Genomic DNA, 23,823 nt, shown 5'->3' with positions numbered 1-23,823 from the left:
AAAATGTTCCTGGTACACTTACCAGCTAGCTAGCAATTCTAGTCTTTGAGAGCCTGTATTTTAGAGCCGGCTGTATATAGCAATAGATAAATTAAGGGCAATGTAAGTGAATGTATCTGGGTCCAGATCTGAAACTAGGCTTCTGCAGTGTCTGACTGTAGTTCTAATGCTGTGCCATTAATGATGCTGGACAGCTCCTTGCCTGATTCCTTGGACAACCTTGCCTTATATCTTGTTTCTGGTGAACCTTAAACCCTTTGCTCCTTCCTTATCTACTTCAGACATTACCCAACCCCTGCTTGCTCTTTTCCTACTGGGCACTCCAGATGACTGCGACCTTGCATTAGCATGCAGAAAAACCCATCTCCACCATCAGAAGCTCTGGTGAAGATCAGCTAGTGCTTAGACCCTGTACCTCAAATGAGCCTGCATCATTGGCTTGGGGGATCTGCTTGTATATTTCCAGCTTCTTACTCATGAACATAAAAAAAATATTTTAACATATGAATAGATAAAGAATTGTATAGAAAGATTCAACATGTTGCATGATTTGTACAAAAACTTAAAGGATTGCATGATGTATTAGATTAGGTTGGAAGTGGTATTTCCCAACTACTTGCTGGACTACCACCGATAGAAAACGGATGGTGATAAGTAGAGGGATATCCAACGCGTTTCAAATAATAGATGCATAAGCAGAATCAGGGATTTATACCACTTGTTCTAAATACATATATGAATAGCATTTAGCAGAGGAATTGCCAATCCTCTCCTCCACAAGATACTGCCAGGAGTAAAATCAGCAGAGCTGCGCCAATTTAGGCGATAGGAGGTCCAATTCTCTGGCTGCTGTACTGGGATACCTTGATCACATACAGTGAATGGCTTCTTGCATTTAATACTCACCGGTGCTTCCCCCTTTTTGGGTGTCATACTCTTTGGATCATATGCAGTAGTCTTGTACAAGTTGAAGGGCAATCTATGCAGATATTTGACTTTCTCCTCCATGATATAGGGAATGCCTTTGCTAAATGTTATACAAATATGTATTTAGAACAAGTGGTATAAATCCCTGATGAAGATTCTGCTTATGCATATATTATTCGAAATGCATTGCATATCCCTCTACTTATCACCATCCATGTTCTATCGGTGGTAGTCCAGCAAGTAGTTAGGAAATACCACTTCTAACCTAATCTAATACATCATGCAATGCTTTTAAATTTTTCTACAAATCATGCAACATGTTGAATCTTTCTATACAATTCTTTATCTATTTATATGTTAAAATAAATCCCAAACCAGAGGTTTTGAACTATTTCTATTACTATAGGCATGATGGCAATTACACACCTAGTCACATGAGTTGCCCATTTTTACAGTTTTACAAGTTTTCAAAATATACCAGTAGTTTTCAGGTGTACAATATATATACATTTGGTTTACATGAGAAGTGATTTCACAAGTATCTTTTGATATAACAATTAGTAAAAAAAATACAAAATCAGAAAGCAGTATCCCTTCAGTTTATTGTAATGTGCTCATCTCTTCATTTAGCAATTGGGTTGTCTGAGCCAGGGCTGGATTAAGAGCATCATATGCTTGGTGCTGAAGATTTTGGTGGGCCTTTTACTGGGCACCCTTCTGCTTTCCAAGAGCCTGTGCTGGCATGCGCCCAAACTCAAAAGTGCGCAGCTACACAGGCATAACACTAGGGAAGCCTGGCATTTGATTTTCCAAGTTTCTGTAAAGGCCGTGCATTGGCATGCACTCTGAGCTGAAAGAGTGCAGCTGCTCAGGCCTAACACTATGGAAGCCCCAGACTTCTGTAAGAGCCCTGCATAGGCGTGCCCCACCACCCTGCCCAGGCGGTGCATGTGGAATGCAGGTCCCGTCAGGGGAGATCTTCCCGTTGGCCCATTGCTTTCCATGTCCTTTTTGAGTGACTGGGCCTATATTAAGGTAGGGGCCTGGATCTGCAGTTCCAATAGCCCCTAAGTTAATCCAGCCCTGGTCTGAGCCACAACCCACCTGGGCAAAAAGGGAAGTACATACCAACCATATTCAGACATTTATACTGGTGGTTTAAGCCAAAAAAACTGTTATTAGATTTGCTTTAAGGCAGTTTCTGCAGCTTATACACAATTCGCAAATATACAATCACATATATTCTCCAAGTCACCCAGCTCAGTACTAGAAATACTCCACTCTTTAACTGTCCCAGCAGAGGCAGTTGTTGATGAGATCTGAAATTTGCAAAGGTGATCTCCCCCTTCACTATTCCCCATTGTCACTTTCAAATAAAGGATCAATGGAGAATATGGTGCTGGCTCTCATAAGTCAATGAAATAAAAAAAGACAATGAAATAAAATTGTAGATGAATTACTAAAGTTAATTCCCAATCATATTATTATGATGTAAAATGAATCAAACCGGCATATGGATTTTTTGGTTGTCAGTCTCCAAAGAATGGAGTCTTTCCAGTAAATTCTTATGATGTTCTGGAAGCAATATAGCTAATGCCTAAATAAGTACATTCAAATAAAAATAGTTCTTCATTGACCTGATTTAAACAATGCTCAGCTTAAATTTTTCATACAACAATATTTTATTTGAGGTTGTTTCCACCAAACAAAATATCATAGTTTGTATCAATTCTGTATCTGTATTGAGAAGTATGCATTCTAATACAAATAAACCACTAAACAAAATGTAGGTCTTTATTCAGTTTTACAGTGACCACAGTCTACCTCTAAATTCAAATATTCTCCTGTAACCATTTTATGTTCTATTTACTTTTTACCTCTTTTCTAAAGAAAGACATTTTCAAATTGTCCCAAATATCCCCAGTCTTAAACTGGGTATACAGTGCCTTGAAAAAAGAGTGGCAAGAGGAAAGCCATTAGAAGTCCTGTTTGCACTTTGCAAGAAGCCTTGTGGGGAACACAGAAAACATGTGGTAGAAGGTGCTCTGGTCAGATGAGACCAAAGTTGAACTTATTGGCCAAAAAGTAAAACACTACACGTGGTAGAAAACCAACAATGCACATCACCCTGAACACACCATCCTCACCATGAAACATGGTGGTGGCAGCATCATGTTGTGGGGATGCTTTTATTCAGTAGGGACAGGGAAGCTGGTCAGAGTTGATGGGAAGATGGATGGGGCCAAATTCAGGGCAATCTTAGAAGAAAACCTGTTAGAGTCTGCAAAAGACTTGAGACTGGGGCGGAAGTTCACCTTCCAGCATGACAACGACCCTAAACATATAGCCAGAGCTACAATTGAATGGTTTAGATCAAAGGATATTCATGCATTAGAATGGCCCAGACAAAGTCCAGACCTAAATCCAGTTGAGACTCTGTAGCAAGACTTGAAAATTGCTGTTCACAGACGCTCTCCATCCAATCTGACAGAGTTTGAGCTATTTTGCAAAGAAGAATGGGCAAATGTCACTCTATAGATGTGTAAAGCTGGTAGAGACATCCCCAAAAAGACTTGCAGCTGTAATTGCATCGAAAGGTGGTTCTACAAAGTTTTGACTCAAGGGGGCTGAATACAAATGCACGCCACACTTTTCACATGTTTATTTGTAAAAACATTTTGAAAACCATTTATCATTTTCCTTCCACTTCACAATTATGTGCCACTTTGTGTTGGTCTATCACATAAATTTTTGGTTGTAACATGACAAATTGTGGAAAATTTTAAGGGGTATGAATACTTATTCAAGGCACTGTAAAAGCATTCAATTAGTCAAGTTTGGCTGTTTTGAATACTGTCATTTGCCTTTAAGGCTATAGTAAACCAGACGTGATGTCATGACATCGCTGCTGGGTTACTAGATCAGAGACCCAATCAAAGCCAATTCCAGCTTTGTTTGGGTCTCCAGCCAGCCGGTGGACATGGCGGCTGGTAGCTCTGGACTCCCTGTGGGATGGCAGAGCCCAAGCGGGCAGCAAAAGGCGGCGGGGGGGGTGGTTCTCTCCTGCTACTTGTAATAACAGCCGAGCGGCTGATATTACAAGAAAGCTGACCATTTGTTCTAAAAAAAAAACGCACGCTACACTTTTTAGATCCTTATTTGTAAAAAAAATTAAAACCATTTATAATTTTCACAATTATATGATACTTTATGTTGGTCTATCACATAAAATCCCAATAAAATACATTTACATTTTTGGTTGTAACATGAAAAAAATTTGGAACATTTCAAGAGTTATGAATATTTTCCAAGCACTGAACTTTACCTGTTCAGATTTTTTTTTTTTTCAACCAGCGGGTTGAATGAAAAAAATAAAACTAACAGATCCCCACATCAACACAAGTGATGTTGATGCAGGGATCTTCTGACATGGAGAAATCCACCCCATCCCACGTCCGAATACACAGATAAACACTTGTATTCATTGGCTATGATCACTGATTGAATGCTGGTTTTCCAACATGACCATTCAACAGAAGCGGGTTGACCATTCAACAGGAATATGTAGAGTTACTGTAATTATATGGGGAAACCTAAGCTGGTCCTATATGTTACTGAATAGGTGTTTCTACTGTTTTTTACCTACTGAATACATACATATTGCTTTTTGGTAAGTTACCTATTAACTTTTTTTTTTTACAGCATGGTGAAAAGAAAAATATATTTATTTGGAGGATGTTGTGATAAAAGTGCAGAACAATGTCTCCCAGGAATGTATTCATTTGACCTAGGTAAGAAATAACTAGAGAAAAAAAACAGTATTTACAAGACACACAGCCTTAAAAAAAAAAATATTCATTTCACATTGACTATGTACTAGGTGGCCAGTAGGTCTGTTGGGGGGGGGGTCAGCCAGCCCCCCATACTGAACCCAGGCTCCACTGGGTCAGCAGGGGGGGGGGGGGGCAGCAATTGTGGTGCCAGGGGTAAAGTGGAGAACTTAGGTCTTTTCAATGCAGAGGGACTTTTTGCTTATGTTTGGTCTGCAGCTCTTGATAATTAATATATATTTCCAACCTGCTGACACAGAGCTTTACCTGGCAGATAGAGGAAAGGAGTAAAGGGTCATACACACCAGCCAAACATTGGGCTGCAATGGCCGGTTCAATGGAAACTGCCTGATATTTGGTCCATGTGTACGCAGCCGGTCCAATCAGTCAGCCTCTGTCGAAGGGGCATGACTGAAAAAGGTCTGTTGATCGGCATCTGATGAGGGCTTCCTTTTTTTTTTTAATTCAGTGTGTTGGGTTGAATGAAAAAAAAAATAATAGCATGTACCAGGCTTAAGTTACTCCTCTGGAACCATGTTTTAAGTGTCTGGAGCTGCAGGGAGCTACATGGACCAAAAAATCCTCTTGACTATATGCCAATGCACACGCTCTGAAGTTAGGAATTTGTAGCCAGCCTGTGGTTGGCATGCTGACACTTTTAGTAAAGATTAAACAATATCTTAAATGAGCATAGAGCAAATTATGTGGCCCTACATTTTACTTTTCTAGTTAATGCTTTCCTCAGGACTTCATATTACTCAAAGACATACAGGGGTTGATTTACTAAAACTGGAGAGCACAGAATCTGGTCCAGCTTTGCATAGAAACCAATAAGCTTCCATGATATTTGACAATGTTTACCGTAATTGAACAAGCTGAAGTTAGAAGCTTTTTGGCTACCTTATAGAGCTACAGCGTAACACGTAATATGCTGGCACAATTCATAATAGCGAGCGCCGTATCATTAACAGTTCATTCACACAGTGGCAACACGACTTCCAGTGCGACTTTGGGAGACAACTTGGACATGACTTGAGTGTGAATCACAGTGCGACTTGAGGGGACTTACAACACGACTTTAAGTCGCCCCCAGGCCAGGCGACTTTAATTTAACAAAAAAAATACGGCATGGGTTCCCCTCCAAGAGCATACCAGGTCCTTCAGGTCTGGTATGGATATTAAGGGGAACCCCGCACCAAAAAAAATGGTGTGGGGGCCCCCCTCAAAATCCATACCAGGCCCTTCAGGTCTGGCATGGATTTTTAGGGGAACCCCGCGCCAAAAAAATTACGTGGGGTCCCCCTCAAAATCCATACCAGACCCTTATCCGAGCACGCAACCTTTCAGAAGACCATAAGAAAGAAGATGAAAGAAGACTTTAATAAAGGACTTGTCAAAGACTGTCTCCTGTCATTTTTAACACTTTTGTCACTTTTTTGGTGAAATGGTAGGGGTACTTTTGTGCCCCCTTACCATTTCACATGGGGGGAGGCCGGGATCTGGGGGTCCCCTTATTAAAGGGGGCTTCCAGATTCCAATAAGCCCCCTGCCTGCAGACCCCCACAACCACTGGCCAGGGTTGTGGGGATGAGGCGCTTGTCCTCATCAACATGGGGACAAGGTGCTTTGGGGGACCCCAAAGTATCCTCCCAATGTTGAGGGCATGTGGCCTGGTACGGTTCAGGAGGGGGGGAGCTCTCTCGTCCCCCCTCTTTTCCTGCGGGCTGCCAGGTTGCGTGCTCGGATAAGGGTCTGGTATGGATTTTGAGGGGGACCCCACGTAATTTTTTTCCCCCCAAAGCACCTTGTCCCCATGTTGATGAGGACAAGTGCCTCATCCCCACAATCCTGGCCAGTGGTTGTGGGGGTCTGCAGGCAGGGGGCTTATTGGAATCTGGAAGCCCCCTTTAATAAGGGGACCCCCAGATCCCGGCCTCCCCTCATGTGAAATGGTAAGGGGGCACAAAAGTACCCCTACCATTTCACCAAAAAAGTGACAAAAGTGTTAAAAATTACAGGAGACAGTCTTTGACAAGTCCTTTATTAAAGTCTTCTTTCATCTTCTTTCTTCTGGTCTTCTTCCTTTCTTCATCCTTCGGTTTCTTCATCTTCTTCCTCCATCTTCTTCTTCCTCCAATCCGCTTCTACTTGCTCCGGTGTTCTCATCAGGCATCTTCCTCCACGGCGTCTCTTCTTCATTCTCGGGGCGCTCTGCGCAATGGGAGGCTCCAGCTGTGTGTCTCCTGTCTCCTGTCATTTTTAACACTTTTGTCACTTTTTTGGTGAAATGATAGGTGTACTTTTGTACCCCCTTACCATTTCACACAGAGGGGGTGGCCGGGATCTAGGGGTCCCCTTGTTAAAGGGGGCTTCCAGATTCTGATAAGCCCCCTCGCCCGCAGACCCCCACAACCACCGGCCAGGGTTGTGGGGATGATGCTCTTGTCCTCATCAACATGGGGACAAGGTGCTTTGGGAGGGACCCCAAAGCATCCTCCCAATGTTGAGGGCATGTGGCCTGGTACGATTCAGGAGGGGGGGTGCTCTCTCATCCCCCCTCTTTTCCTACGGCCTGCCAGGTTGCGTGCTCGGATAAGGGTCTGGTATGGATTTTGAGGGGGACCCCCACACCATTTTTTTTGGTGCGGGGTTCCCCTTAATATCCATGCCAGACCTGAAGGGCCTTGTATGGAATTTCGGGGGACCCCCACACAATTTTTTCTTCTTTTTTTTTGCTTAATGCTAACATGACCTGTGTGCAAATAGCCTTAAAAAAACCCATAAAAGTGAACCAGAGCAAAAAAAAAAAAAAAGTCAAGTTGAGAGGTGCGCCTGTCCAATTTATGCAAATTAACCTATGTGGCTTGACATTTACTAAGATTTTGCCGGCGCAGTGAACCAGAGCACTTGAATGGGTGCATGTGCTGCTTGTGCATGCGCAGTGCATAAAACGATCTCACACAGTTTCGAGTGTATTTGCAGGTGCAGCAGGCTTACTCAGAGAAAGTTAATATTATGTTCTATTTTGGGCATATTTGTTACATGGACAGCCATTTCTATACTTCCTAGAAATATTTCAAAACAAACAAAAACACTGCACTATCCAAGCAAAAATTTAGAAGCAGCTAATACACTAAATTGGATAAATTCAGTTCAAATAATCTGTGTACAAAAAGTGTTGCTCTAAAAGTAAATACAATGTGAGAGTGTACTAATGGTAACTAAATATCACACTCATTTATGTTTGAAAATAATAAACATCTAGGACAATGCTTAATAACGAATGAACTATGAACAAAAAGACAAAAAGAGAAAAGAAAGTCCTTTGCTAAAAGATCATGATTGTGCTCGCCCTTGGTGCAGACATGGACATATGGAAATATTCATTCAATCTGTGGAATATTTGATCCAAAGAAACACCCTGGTGCTGACACCACCACTAGTGATGGACGAACTTCCGACGGGACGTTTCGCGAAAGCGAAATGCGAACGGACCCAAACGTTCGCGAAACCGAACGTTCGCCGCGGGCCCCATTGACTTCAATGGGAGGCGAACTTTGCAAACCTTCATGTCGAATTTGCGGCCACGTGGTAATTATTAGGGGGTAAAACGTAGTCCCACCATCTGGACAATGACATAATACATGTATGAGGTGAATTTGGGATCGATAACTACAAGCATTTTTATTTTATTTGGGAAATTGTTCTAACAATTCAGGACTATGGAGCTAATGAAGGCAATGGAGGAGAGGGAAGGTCAGGGACCAGGGTAGGCAAAGAAGAGGGTGCAGGAGATGATCACCAGCAGCGTGACATACCGGAATGACACATGCACCGTGATAGAGGCATCTGACAGCAGCACCGTAATACAGAGCACTGACAGCAGCACCGTGACATACAGCGCTGACAGCAGCACCGTGACATACAGCGCTGACAGCAGCACCGTGACATACAGCACTGACAGCAGCACCGTAAGCAGCCCCAGGAGGAAGTCAGCACAGCACAGGGATGGTGTGATCCCCTCATAATAAGAACCCCCAGGAGGAAGTCAGCACAGCACAGGGATAGTGTGATCCCTTCATAATAAGAACCCCCAGGAGGAAGTCAGCACAGCACAGGGATATCATAAGCAGCCCCAGTAGAAATATGACACCGCTCAACCTCTTCAAAGAGGAGGGTAGGGGCATATAGTACGGTGTGCTTTTTTGGGTCAAGGAAGTGAGCAGACTGTACGTCAGTCCCTATACCGCTGAAGGACTGCTGCAGTATAGGGCAGCGGTCAGCAGTGGTGCACGTCAACCCTATCTATTGTGGACCGATAGCGGTCCTTACAGAACAGCAGACTGTACCGCACTCAAGCCTATGTACCGTAGCACCCTATACCAAGTTACCAGTCCTTATAAGAACTTTTGTGGAACAAGTGAGTTGTGAATGTTTAGCAGACTGCAGCAGAAGGGCAGCAGTCAAGTATAATATCCTTTCTATATTTGGAAGAAAGAATATTATACATGTACAAGCCTATTACTGTACCACTGATACCAGTCCTGAAAAGAACCTTTGTGGAACTAATAATAACAGCAAGTCTTTAAAATTACCCTCACTGCCTGACAACACTGCTTCCTTCCTGTCCCTATACAAATTGGCAAAAAAAGAGAACGATTAGTGGTTACTGGAACAGCTCTTTTGTGGACCTTGATAGTAACAGCTAATGATGATGATGATGATGATGATGATGAAAGACTAATCTGGCTGTCCCTGTAGCATACACCGTCCTTTCCCTTTCTCTAAACTAACAAAAGACACTCAGGCTGCTGCAAGAATCAGCAGCACAGCAAACCTATCAACACCTAACACCTATACCAGTCCTGAAAAGAACTTTTGTGTACCAAATAGCTAGTGGTTTATCTCTCCCTACTCCACACAGGAACCTGTCCCTATCGTAACAGAAGAAAGAATGTAAAATGGCCACCGGATCGGGTGTATTTATAGGTTAGGGGGAATGTCCAAGTGTCCATGTGCTGTCATGTCTCAATTGGCTGTCCTGTATCACATGATAAACGTGTCACCAAAGGTTAAAGTTCTTGTATACATTAAACACGTAAGTCCGCCGCGGCGAACGACGGAAAAAGGCGTTCGAACGTGCGGACCGCGAATGTCGGAAATTCGCCGCGAAACGACCGCCGGGCGAAACGTTCGTCCATCACTAACCACCACACACAGAAGAAAGATGTGAGCTTGCCGACTCCCGATGACCCCAACTAGCATACGCTCCAGGGGTCAAATAAGCTTTTCAATTATACAGATAAGAAATCCTCAGGTCGGGAAAGATGAGCTTTCAATATTGATGGTAACTCCACTCTTGTTCAAACTGAATTGGACACGGAGCCAGTGCTCCCGGAAAGATCACACTCCCACTCACGGAACCATATGGAACAAAAAAATTGGGCCAAATAGCGTAATTCCGTACAAAAAACAAATTTATTAAAGTAAAATAACACTTACATTTAAGCAATGAAATAAGCGCTTTGCAAATAAAAAGGCAGCAGTAGAGTCCTCCCAATATATCTATACTTCCTCACATCACCCCACATCACCCCCATAATATTGGCACTTCCAGCTTCTTTTAATTCCGAGTTGAAGATGCAGTGCGCCAGGTCTATAGCGGCGCACAGATCACGGCCGCCCATGCGCCGGCATGCTCATAGTAAATGGGGAATTGCGCTGTGTTACAGGCACAAATGCTTTGTGAATTGCGTGCGCCGCTACTCACAGCGCAAATGCTTTGTAAATCAGCCCCTATAAATCCTATGTTATAATTTAATACAAAAACATCGCGATACAGCATGAAATTGTATTCATTGTGCATTGTGTATTCATTGTGCATTTTTCATATACTTAGCTCAAGAAAGGCTATTATTCAGTTATGCTCTATTGATTACAAATTTATTTCAGTTACCCTAACGTGGGAGAAACTTAAAACAAATGGAGCTGCTCCCCAAACCCTGAGCCACAGTGTTGCAACTGTTGGGGAGAATGTTTTTGTTTATGGCGGCATTCATCATGGAAGAGCTGTAGATGACTTGCATATGTTCAATACAGGTATGTAAACAAAGATTTTTCATCATACCAGTAAGTATAGTCAGCAATTGTAATGCATCAAATTCAGATTACCGAAGGCAAAATATATGTCAAAATGGAGTTAACATCATACTATTATTAAGCAGTTGTCTGTCATGGCTAACGCTAGAGCTACTTGGGCAATTTTTATTAGCTCAATCATACTACTAAAATTACTGTCAAGTAATCACTGATGGGTACACTTATAAAGCAGCTATACCACTTCAAAACACCAAATAAACTGCACATTTGTAATGTGCTTTTCAAATGTGCATAGCGCTTCAATGATTTTAAGACTCTGGAAACAGCGGAATGCTATTGAAGTGAATATATGTTTGACACGGCCTGCTAAAGTTTTGTGGCCAGCCTCTCTTCCGTTCATAAAGTTCTCACGCTGTATTAACTAAAAATAACTTTGTAACACACAATAGGCTGTACACCATGGCCATGGTAAAATGCAGGCTGCACTATGGATTGTTAGTCTACACTAGAGCAACCTTTAGAAACCAGGGTTTTGTGGAACCCTAATGCCGCGTACACACGACCGGACTTTCCGTCAGAAAAGGTCCAACGGTCTTCCCGACGGACTTTCGACGGAGTTAAGACGGACTTCCAAACAAATGTACTTGCCCACACACGAACAGACTAAAGTCCGTTCGAAAGTCCGTTCGTTTTGAACGTGATGTCGTACGACGGGACTAGAAAAGGAGGTTCAATAGCCAGTAGACAAGCTGCCCTTGCATCATATTTGGTCTATCGGACCAGCATACAGACGAACGGTTTTCCCTATAGGACTTAAGTCTGTCGGACAGATTTGAAACATGCTCTATTTCTAGGTCCATTGGATTTTTTAAAGAAAAATGATCAGACTATCCCACACACGATCGGACTATCCGACGGAATGATTCCATTGGACCTTGTCTGCTGGAAAGTCCGGTCGTGTGTACGCGGCATAAGATTTCTTCAGGAAATCGTCGTACGACGGGACTAGAAAAGGAGGTTCAATAGCCAGTAGACAAGCTGCCCTTGCATCGTATTTAGTCTATCGGACCAGCATACAGACGAACGGTTTTCCCTATAGGACTAAAGTCTGTCAGACAGATTTGAAACATGCTCTATTTCTAGGTCCGTTGGATTTTTTAAAGAAAAATGATCAGACTATCCCACACACGATCGGACTATCCGACGGAATGATTCCATTGGACCTTGTCTGCTGGAAAGTCCAGTCGTGTGTACGCAGCATAAGATTTCTTCAGGGTTTGCTAGGCGTTCCTTGAACCTTCCATTTGATAGTGCCTGCATAGTTCTGGGGCTAAAAACACTAGGCAAAACATAAAGCAGGAAACCAATGATCTTTTTACTGTCTGTAAGGGCTCTTTCACACTGCCCCTCTGCGGTTTCCCTGTGGCACGAGGTTTTATGCGGGTTACCCGCTCTTTCCCATAGAATTAGGTGGCATGTATTTTATGTATTTTCTGAAAGTGCACCAAAAGTCCTGCATGCTGCATCATTGGTGTGCTTATAGAAAATGCACAAAAAATGCCTAATCTAATAGAAATCTATAGAAAATCACAGGTAACCCACACAAAAGCCACAACTCTGCACCCACATTGTGGAAAAGCCACAGTGAGGCCGTGTGAAAGATGCCTAATGGTAGCATTCTGACCACTACTGTAAGGAAAGCATTTTTCCCACTGACCACCAATGTAAGGGGCATTTTTCCTACTAAACTCCAGTGAGTTGGTTTCTCTGGGGTAAAAAAGATTTGGATTGGAAGATTGCATAGCAATTAGAGTAGTGATCAGTTACTAAACAGGTGGGACAAATGGCTCCCAAATATGTACGCTACATAATTAGGTAATGATCATGCATATCTCTATTTTATACATTTTTCACATTTTAAACATACAAACAGATTTCAAAAAACATTTTTAGAATTGGATATTTCCATACAGTAAAAACATATTATGCTGGAGATATCCCTTTATGTTTCCCACTTTTACAAATCCATAATGAAACCTTAAAACAGATCTAGCTCTTTAAGATGGTAAGATGGTATAACACTTGGTTATAGAGTTATACTTAAGCATCAACCGAATCCTATATCAAAGGTTCAGTCTTCCATATCTAAAAAAGTAGCCGTGGTTCCTCCATCCCTTTACCAGGGCTGGACTGGGAATATAAACCAGCCCTGGAAAAAATGTCATACCAGCCCCATAGCATTATTATACCAGCCCAAAATCATAACATCATTATTTTCTTGTTCATGAAATGGAAAACCATGCATTTTAAAGCACATTTGAAGAGTGTGTTATATATAGATAGACAGATATGAACGCACATAGGGCTAGGGAGAAATATATATATATATATATATATATATATATATATATATATATATATATATATATATATATATAAGAAAATTCCAGTTAAAAGTGGTAACAGTGGTGAATCATCAAGGGGGAACTCTGGGAACGTGAGGGGGGGGGGGGGGGGGGGGGGGTCTCTGGTGACCAGAGACGACCTTCAGCAGAAAGAATACACTAAGGTAAGGGGGGTTACTGATATAAGGGGGAAACCTTTATATCAGTGCCCCTTTACATTATTGTATTTACGCCCCTCTTACATCAGTGACCCCCCTCAGACTGGCCTGGCGGTGCTGTCACTGACCTCCTCTCGGGTGCAACGTGCAGGGCTCAATCAGTTGGCTCCAGCTTGGTGGCTCTGATTTTATTCTATAGTCTCCTTTCCACAGTCCACACAAGTCTGACTTCTTCCTTGACCCCCATCCCAGTGGCACTCCCAATCTTTACTCCTCTCCAAACTCCCTCAGAGTCTGCAGACATGATATAAGACAAGATGGTCAGAGACTGCAGACATGGTACAAGCGATCAATGCAATCTCACCAGTGCCCATCAATGCAACCTCACTGTGCCCAAAATCGCAGCCTCACTGTGCCCATAATTGCAGCCTCAATGTGCCCATAATCACAGCCTGACTGTGCTCAAAAATGCAGCCTCAATGTGCCCATAATTGCAGCCTCGCTGTGCCATCAATGAAACCTCAATGTGACCATAATCGCAGCCTGACTGCCCAAAATTGCAGCCTCACTGTGCCCATCAATGCAGCCTCAATGTGCCCATAATCACAGCCTCACTGTGCCCAAAATCGCAGCCTCACTGTGCCCATACTCACTGCCTCACTGTGCCATCAATGCAGCCTCAATGTGCCCATAATCGCAGCCTGACTGCCCAAAATTGCAGCCTCACAGTGCCTAAAATTTCAGCCTCACTGTGCCCATCAATGCAGCCTCACTGTGCCCATAATCGCAACCTCACTGTGCCCAAAATCGCAGCCTCACTGTGCCCATCAATGCAGCCTCAATGTGCCCAAAATCACAGCCTCACTGTGCCCAAAATTGCAGCCTCAATGTGCCCATCAATGCAGCCTCAATCTGCCCATGAATGCAGACTCACCATAGCCTGCTCTTGATCACATACACAGCGGACATCTCCTGTTGTGTGTCACAGAGCTGGGTCTGTGTGTTGTCGGCGGTGCTGTTACAAGGTCCCACCCCCCTAGACTGCATTGTGTGATAGGCAGAACACAGATTCAATCTACTATCACACCAGCTGGTCTAGACTTGTAACAGCGCCGCCAACAACACACAGAGCCAGCTCCTTGACACACAGCGCTCCCGCTGTGTGTAACAAAGAAGAGGAGGAGGCGGGAGTGCTGTAGCCTCAGCCTGCAGCCACAGATCAAATCGGCCCCAGGGCGGGTGGACTACCAGTCCAGCCCTGCCCTTTACTACAGTGGCTCTGGCTCCCTGCCCACCTCATCTTCCTCCCCTCCGTTGGCAAAAGACCTGCAGAAGCTGGACACAGACTCATCCAAAAGCTGTGAGTACATCCCACTCTCAAATGCAGATCTGGACATCAGTTTAGACACTTTATATACTAAACTGTTCACTAAATTCCAAACAGAGATCCAAAAATCCACAAATACCCTATCCCAAGAAATAGCAGCCATAGGCACACGCATGGACTTGCTAGAAAATAAACACGATGAACTAGCAATTGCATTTAATGATCTCTCAAGGGAGCATGAAACCCCTTCCTCTGCTTTTACACAGTTGCACGCATATGTAGAAGATTTAGATAACAGGAGCAGAAGGAGTAATCTTATGCCGCGTACACACATAGCAGACTATCCGGCAGACCGAGTCTGGCGGACTGTACGCCGGACTGTCCGGCGGACTTTTCGAACGAGCTACCTGCCCAGACATGGTACTTTTGTGGGACTAGGTACGGCGGACTGAGTCTGCCAGACTATCCGCCGTACTTTTGAAATGAACGGACTCGCCAACACACGTGGAGGAAAGTCCGCTCATTTTGAGCGTGTGTCCAGGTAGCCGGGACCAGCAAAGAAGGTGTCGCTGGCCCCGTCACCTAGTATGGACTTAAAGGGGAATCCCTACGCTGAAAAACAGCGTGGGGGTCCCCCCTAGGTCCATATCAGACCCTTATCCGAGCACGCTACCCGGGCGGCCAGGAAAAGGGGGGGGACGAGCGAGCGCCCCCCCCTCCTGAGCCGTACCAGGCCGCGTGCCCTCAACATGGGGGGTGCCTTGGGAAAGGGGGGGCGCACAGCCCCCCCACCCCAAAGCACCTTGTCCCCATGTTGATGAGGACAAGGGCCTCTTCCCGCGACAACCCTGGCCGTTGGTTGTCGGGGTCTGCGGGCGGGGAGCTTATCGGAATCTGTGAGCCCCCTTTAACAAGAGAGCCCCCGGATCCCGGCCCCCCACCCTATGTGAATGAGTATGGGGTACAATGAACCCCTACCCATTCACCTGTGAAAAAAAGTAAAAAAAAAACACAACACACAAGGGTTAAAATAGTTTATTGCACAGCTCCGGGGGGTCTTCTTCCGTCTTCAGGGGTCTTCTCGCTGGACTCCTCCACTATCTTCTGCTCTTTTGCTAGCTCTTTCACTAGCGGAGGAGCCCGGCTTTCTTCTTCACCGCCGCCCTCTTCTTCCGACTTTGGGGGTCTTGTCCCCCTCTTCGGTTCTTCTTGCCGGGCCACCGCGCCTTCTTCTAGCTCTTTTACAAGCGGTGGCCCGGTCTTCTCTCGCCGCTGTTGCTGTCGCCATCTTCTGTTCCTCTCTTCTTCTCTTCTGGAGATGTTGACTCGTCGCTGTCTTCGGTCACTATGACAGGACACGCGGTACGCAGCGACTTATATTGGGACATCACCGCCCATTATGATGTCACAGTCCCAGCATTCTCTCCAGAAAAACCTCCCAGGGACATCGTATTATGCATAAAAGACTTTTTGATCAAAGAAGAAATAATGCAGGCTACATGTGGCATCAGAAACCTCACTTTAGATGGAGTTCACTTTCAGATCCATCCAGACATCTCACCAGACATCTCACAAGCAACACTAGACAGACACAGAAAAATTTAATAAATCACTTCTGTGCTCTCCACAGCAAGGATCCAGTACAGATGGGTTTTCCTATTTACATAGTTGCCAACACTGTAAATTTTTTTATAGGCGCACCTTTTTGGCTGTAGGCGGAGTCTTATTATAATTAGGGGGTGGGACATGCGATGTAGGCGTGACATAGCAAAAATGGGTGTGGTTTACATGAAATAATGGGGGTGACTTAAATGGGCGTGGCTCAAATGGGGTGTGGTTAGAGTCTGAGATGAATGAGGGATGGAGGGAGAAAGAGAGAGAAAGAAAGAAAAAGAAAAAAGAAAGAAAGAAAAAGGGAAGGAGAGAGAAGGAACTAAAGAGGGATGGAGGGACAGCAGGCCCAGATCCTACACCACATTAGAAATATGTGTGTGCATTCCAGAGTTTAACAATCAGCAGATAAAGATACTCCAAACACCTTTTTTTGCGTTTCAAACATCCCGACACCATGGTTGTTATGGTGATTGAAGTGCATTATTTCTATTATTGCATTGTAATATAGAATGAAATCATTCAACTCACCATAATGCAGAATCAGTGGGACCCCTGAGTGTGTCACCTGCCACGTCGCCTGCCACCAGATGCCATCAGGTGCCCCCAGCAGAGTCTGTCCTTGCATCAGGTGCCCCCAGCAGAGTCCGTTGTTACATCAGGTGCCCTCATCAGTGGAGCTCCTCCTCACATCAATTGTCCTTACATCAGGTGTCTCCAGCAGAGTCTGCCCTTACATCAGGGTGCAGCCCCTTCTCACATCTGGTGTCCTCAGCAGCGGAGCCAATTCTTACATCAGGTGTCCCCAGCAGCAGAGCCCCTTCTTACATCAGGTGTCCCCAGCAGTGGAGCCCCTTCTTACATCAGGTGTCCCCAGCAGCAGAGCCCCTTCTTACATCAGGTGTCACCAGAAGGGGAGCCCCTTCTTACATCAGGTGTCCCCAACAGCGGAGCCCCTTCTTACATAAGGTGTCCCCCGCAGCTGAGCACCTTTTTACATCTGGTGTCCCCAGCAATGGAGCCCCTTCATACCTCTGCTGTCCCCAGCAGTGGAGCCCCTTCATACATCTGGTGTCCCCAGCAGGGGAGCCCCCCCTTATATCAGGTGTCCCCAGGCAGTGGAGGCCCTCCTTTACATCTGTGTCCCCAGTGCAGCAGAGCCCTCCTTTACATCCGTGTCCCCAGTGCAGCAGAGCCCTTTTTACATCAGTGTCCCCGGTGCAGCAGAGCCATCCTTTACATCCATCTGCCCAGTGCAGCAGAGCCCTCTTTTACATCCTTTTCCCCTGTGCAGCAGAGCCCTCCATTACATCTGTGTTGTGCAGCAGAGCCCTCCTTTACATTGTGTACCCAGGGCAGCAGAGCCCTCCTTTAAATCTGTGTTGTGCAGCAGAGCCCTCCTTTACATCCGTATACCCCAGTGCAGCAGAGCCCTCCATTACATCTGTGTTGTGCAGCAGAGCCCTCCTTTACGTTGTGTACCCAGTGCAGCAGAGCCCTCCTTGAAATCTGTGTCCCCAGTGCAGCAGAGCCCTCCTTTACATTCATGTCCCCAGTGCAGCAGAGCCCTCCTTTACAACCGTGTCCCCAGTGCAGCAGAGCCCTCCTTTACATCCATGTCCCCAGTGCAGCAGAGCCTTCTTTTACATCTGTGTTGTGCAGCAGAGCCCTCCTTTACATCTGTGTACCCAATGCAGCAGAGCCCTCCTTTACATCTGTGTTGTGCAGCAGAGCCCTCCTTTGCATCCATGTACCCAGTGCAGCAGAGCCCTCCTTTGCATCCGTGTACCCAGTGCAGCAGAGCCTTCCTTTACATCTGTGTTGTGCAGCAGAGCCCTCCTTTACATCCATGTACCCAGTGCAGTAGAGCCCTCCTTTACATCCATGGACCCAGTGCAGCAGAGCCCTCCTTTACATCTGTGTTGTGCAAAAGAGACATCCTTTACATCTGTGTCCCCAGTGCAGACGAGCCCTCCTTTACATCCGTGTCCCCAGTACAGCAGAGCCCTCCTTTACATCTGTGTTGTGCAGCAGAGCCCTCCTTTACATCTGTTTCCCCAGTGCAGCAGATCCCTCCTTTACATTGTGTACCGAGTGCAGCAGAGCCCTCCTTTACATCTGTATCCCCAGTGCAGCAGAGCCCTCCTTTGCATCCGTGTCCCCAGTGCAGCAGAGCCCTCCTTTACATCTGTGTTGTGCAGCAGAGCCCTCCTTTATATCCGTGTCCCCAGTGCAGCAGAGCCCTCCTTTACATCCTTGTCCCCTGTGTAGCAGAGCCCTCCTTTACATCTCTGTACCCAGTGCAGCAGAGCCCTCCTTTACATCTGTGTTGTGCAGCAGAGCCCTCCTTTACATCCGTGTACCCAGTGCAGCAGAGCCCTCCTTTGCATCTGTGTTGTGCAGCAGAGCCCTCCTTTACATCTGTGTACCCAGTGCAGCAGAGCCCTCCTTTACACCCGTGTACCCAGTGCAGCAGAGCCCTCCGTTGCATCTGTGTTGTGCAGCAGAGCCCTCCTTTACATCCGTGTCCCCAGTGCAGCAGAGCCCTCCTTTACATCCATGTACCCAGTGCAACAGAGCCCTCCTTTACATCTGTGTCCCCAGTGCAACAGAGCCCTGCTTTACAACCTTGTCCCCAGTGCAGCAGAGCCCTCCTTTGCATCTGTGTTGTGCAGCAGAGCCCTCCTTTACATCTGTGTCCCCAGTGCAGCAGAGCCCTCCTTTACATCCATGTCCCCAGTGCAGCAGATCCCTCCTTCACATCTGTGTTGTGCAGCAGAGCCCTCCTTTACATCTGTGTACCCAGTGCAGCAGAGCCCTCCTTTACATCCGTGTTCGTAGTGCAGCAGAGCCCTCCTTTACATCTGTGTTGTGCAGCAGAGCCCTCCTTTACATCCGTGTCCCCAGTGCAGCAGAGCCCTCCTTTGCATCTGTGTTGTGCAGCAGAGCCCTCCTTTACATCCGTGTACCCAGTGCAGCAGAGCCCTCCTTTACATCCGTGTTCCCAGTGCAGTAGAGCCCTCCTTTACATCTGTGTTGTGCAGCAGAGCCCTCCTTTAAATCTGTGTACCCAGTGCAGCAGAGCCCTCCTTTACATGCGTGTCCCCAGTGCTGCAGAGCCCTCCTTTACATCTGTGTTGTGTCGCAGAGGCTTCCTTTACATCCATGTACCCAGTGCAGCAGAACCCTCCTTTACATCCGTGTCCCCAATGCAGCAGAGCCCTCCTTTACATCTGTGTTGTGCAGCAGAGCCCTCCTTTACATCCGTGTACCCAGTGACACAGAGCCCTCCTTTACATCCGTGTTCCCAGTGCAGCAGAGCCCTCCTTTACATCTGTGTTGTGCAGCAGAGAGACCTCCTTTACATCTGTGTCCCCAGTGCAGCAGAGCCCTCCTTTAAAGTGGTTGTAAACCCTTACAAACCACTTTGACCTACAGGTAAGCCTAGATTAAGGCTTACCTGTAGGTCCAAGAAATATCTCCTAAGCCTACACGGTTTAGGAGATATTTACAAAAAGACAGCCACCGCTGTCTACGGGGCATGCGCCGTAGACAGCGGCGCGAAGGCGCACTGGGCAAGTCGCAGATTGCGGCGATATGGCGCGAGTGTCGGCTCCCGTGCGCATGCGCGGGAGTGACGTCATGTGACGTCATGTAAAGGAGGGCTCAGTTGCACTGGGGACACAGATTTCAAGGAGGGCTCTGCTGCACTGGGGACATGGATTTAAAGTGGTTGTAAACCCATGGGAAAAAAACAAAAAAAAAGCAACCTGCAAGGCAAAGGCATAATGAGCTAGTATGCATAGCATACTAGCTCATTATGAATAACTTACCTGAGAACGAAGCCCCCAAAGCGGTCCTCCGTCTTCATGTCTGCCGCTGCCATGTATCCCGGAGTGACTTCCGGGTCTTGCTGCTCCAGCGCTGTGATTCGCCGGAGCAGCGAGACCCGGAAGTAGCTCCGGGATACATGGCAGCGGCGGACATGAAGACGGAGGACCGCTTCGGGGGCTTCGTTCTCAGGTAAGTTATTCATAATGAGCTAGTATGCTATGCATACTAGCTCATTATGTCTTTGCCTTTCAGGTTGCTTTTTCTTTTTCCCATGGGTTTACAACCACTTTAAATCCATGTCCCCAGTGCAGAAGAGCCCGCCTTGAAATCTGTGTCCCCAGCGCAACTGAGCCCAGTGCAGCAGAGCCCTCCTTTACATTCATGTCCCCAGTGCAGCAGAGCCCTCCTTTGCATCTGTGTTGTGCAGCAGAGCCCACCTTTATATCTGTTTACCTAGTGCAGCAGAGCCCTCCTTTATATCCGTGTCCCCAGTGCAGCAGTGCTCTCCTTGTCCCCAGCAGCAGCGATCATCTCCTTCAGGTGCAGTGGCAGCTACATAGTTCCTGGCTTCCACGTGTGTTCAGTGGAGAGCGGAGGGACCCCCGATCGATCCGTGCAGCCAATAGGCTCCTGTTTACAAGAGAATACTTGTACACTCAAGAGAGCAGACTATTGGCTGCCCCTCCTCTCTCCACTGAACACAAGGGGAAAAAATATACTGGCAGAGGCGACGGCGGCCATTTTTTTTGTAGCCCATCGGCTGTTTTTTCCCTAAAACATTCCCGAAAGTAATCAGGACACTCTCCAATCGAGACGAGGGACCCAAAATCGGGATTGTCACGGGAAAATCAGGACTGTTGGCAAGTATGCATTTAAACTAATTATTCCTCATAATGCCACTATCTACATCGCCACCACTATCCCTGAAGGACAGGACATTCTGACTAAATGAGGTCTTCTTAAACCCAGCAACCTCCCACGCACTCCTTCTACACAGTGTCCAACTCCCATTTGGAACACCTGTGCTTCAAGAGGTGACAGACGCAGAACCAGGCATGAACCCGGTCAATGAAACTAAGAATAATTACATTTCTTTTTTATGATAAACAGAAAAGACGATTCTTCTTTCCCTTTTTAACACATTTCTTTTGGCAATATTAGCCCTATGTTCTAATTCTGTGTAAAGTAATTTTTCACAGCATGAATGGCTAAACTCAACCAAATGATGATGGCATACTGACATCTGCTGCCGTAAAGTTGAACAACAAGCCTCAACACATAATTTTTCCACATTACCTTAAAGTGGTGTTGCACACAAAAAAAAGATTACAATTCCTAAAAAAAGTAAAAAAAAAAAACATTTGGAACTTTTTTTTAACTTACCTCTAAATGCCTGCTGCTAGGGGGTCCCTCGTAGTCTGCCTCCTTTAGTGCCTGGGCTGGTGACATCACTTCCCCTCAGCGCAGGAAGGGCTTAGCTCTGCCCCTCCCTCCTGTCAGTCATCTGGGACACGTGACAGATCCCAGATGACTGCGCAGCCAAATCACGGCGTGCCGCGCCGCTCACGCATGCGCAGTGAGTGCCCAGTTGTGAAGCCACAGCCAGGTGCCCACAGTTGCAATGCCAGCACTGCCGAGCGGAGGGGGGACGAGCGGAGCTTCGACCCCCCGCATCGCTGGACCCTGGAACAGGTAAGAGTCCAATTATTAAAAGTCAGAAGCTGCAGTATTTGTAGCTGCTGACTTTTATTTTTTATTTTTTCAAATGGAAACTCCTCTTTAACCTCCCTGGCGGTATGATTCATTCTGGTTTTAGGTGCTGAAAGCGGTACAATTATTTTGCATGGAAATTTGGCGTTTTATATTGTACTCCTATAATTCTTAGGAATAACTCTCTTAAATCTGTTCAAACCAGAGTCTAGCAGACATCCCGGGTATGATAAAGTTTATAATATAATAAATAATAATAAAAATTATTCAATAATGTAATCAAATCCTAAAACACTGAAAAAGGGACACTTTCTGGTTGCTATGGACAATCTCCAAATTCCAGGCAGAAAAAACTGTATTTATAATATAAAAGTGCTTGCAGGGCACTGCACAGACCACTAGGGACAAAGGGGGTGTGTATTTTTTTATACAGTACTGTAATCTGTAAGATTACAGTGCTGTGTGTGTTTTGTGTACTTTTACTTTTTTGAATTTGGCGCCGATCTCCACTCCCGTGTGCCGTAACGTCGCAGGGAACGGAGCTCAGCGGCATTCGGGCACTGTTTGAATCGAGCGGAGGACAGCTCAATCACACAGCGCAGAGGACATCGCTGGACCCAGGGGACAAGGTAAGTAACTTCTCCGTGTCCTCCCTGCATCCAGCAATGCGATCCCGAGATCCCAACCCGAGCCAGACTCGGGATTACCGCAAGGGAGGTTAATAGATTCAGATCAGTATTTTTTTTTATAATCTATTATAATCCAACACTGTCATCTTGTGTCCTACAATAGCAATGTGGACTCCATTGCATTGACTAAAGATATGTTTACATTCAGCTTGTGGACTCCATTGCAAAGACTAAAGCTATGTTTACATTCAGCTACTCCTTCTGGATGCTTATCACATGACATACACCTAAATAGCAGTACCATTCACAATAGTGGACATATTTTTTTTGATTATTTTATCTTTTTTGCTTACTTTTCTCTTTTCATTTTTCTAGAGATATACCTAGTGATAACCACCATATTTAAAAATGTAAGGTTTTTTTTGTTATCTCACTCATATACGTTGATCATAAATATAGCTTAGACATCGGTGGAGCAATATGCACATAAAGCATAAAAGAATCTATCAAAATCATTCACCTTAGTCTCCTGCCTCATAGCGACAACACATAATATACACACTGATTCAGATAAAAATTTACATAAATCAACTAAAATTACTTTGAAATCATGTGGTATGGTTTAGCTCAGATGTCTAGGCCTACTTCAAGATTTACTATTTTTTTCTGTCACAGTTTCAAGAACAGAATCATTTACAGTGTCTTTAAATTTGAATGTATTTGTTAAAAGTTGCACAGTTATTCATACTAATTAAAGTTGATGTGGCTACCCGCCCTATGCCGACATGATTTACCCCCACTCAGTCGTTACATATTTTCTCACTAGTGAGATTTTTTCTGTTCTATTTAAATGTTTATTCACATATTACTTCAGATGTTTTTTTTGGGGTTATTTTTTGTTAAGTTCACAAATTTGGATTCTAACATTCTAACACCATCCGGTCTCGTTAAGTTTCACAGTCGGTTGGAAAATCTTTTTCATTACAAATATATGTTATACTTAATGTTAAACCAATTTCAGATTTTACAAACCAAAAAAATATGATACATTCTTTTTGCTATGACTCGAGTCGCACATGGTAGAAAAAAATATAAGTTGTATTAACCACTTAAGGACCGATAAAAAATGTAGTGCAAGCGCTCAGCCTATACACACTTCTTATAGTGCTACAAAATAATATGTGCTCAAATATATGTATAGTATTACCCAAAGGAAAAAAATATAGATACACTGTAATAAAAACACAGAATATGAAATTGTATAAATATATACAGTGACCTATATATATACCA

General features: G+C 45.1%; 1 protein-coding gene across 1 annotated transcript in view; it reads left to right on the top strand.

Annotated features, from left to right (window-relative positions):
- Positions 1-23,823, top strand: part of LOC143961009 (kelch domain-containing protein 3-like) — a 151,508-nt gene that overhangs the window by 37,261 nt on the left and 90,424 nt on the right. The window contains exons 6-7 of the mRNA XM_077470117.1: positions 4,630-4,718; positions 10,710-10,856. Of these exons, the coding sequence (XP_077326243.1) occupies positions 4,630-4,718; positions 10,710-10,856 (236 nt within the window). The remainder of the gene's footprint in view (positions 1-4,629; positions 4,719-10,709; positions 10,857-23,823) is intronic.

This window comes from Lithobates pipiens, unplaced genomic scaffold, assembly GCF_037356315.1.
Source record: "Lithobates pipiens isolate NorthernLeopardFrog02 unplaced genomic scaffold, aLitPip1_a1.2 Scaffold_11, whole genome shotgun sequence".
In the NCBI taxonomy this organism is placed as follows: domain Eukaryota; kingdom Metazoa; phylum Chordata; class Amphibia; order Anura; family Ranidae; genus Lithobates; species Lithobates pipiens.
This window is presented reverse-complemented; position numbering and strand designations above follow the sequence as displayed.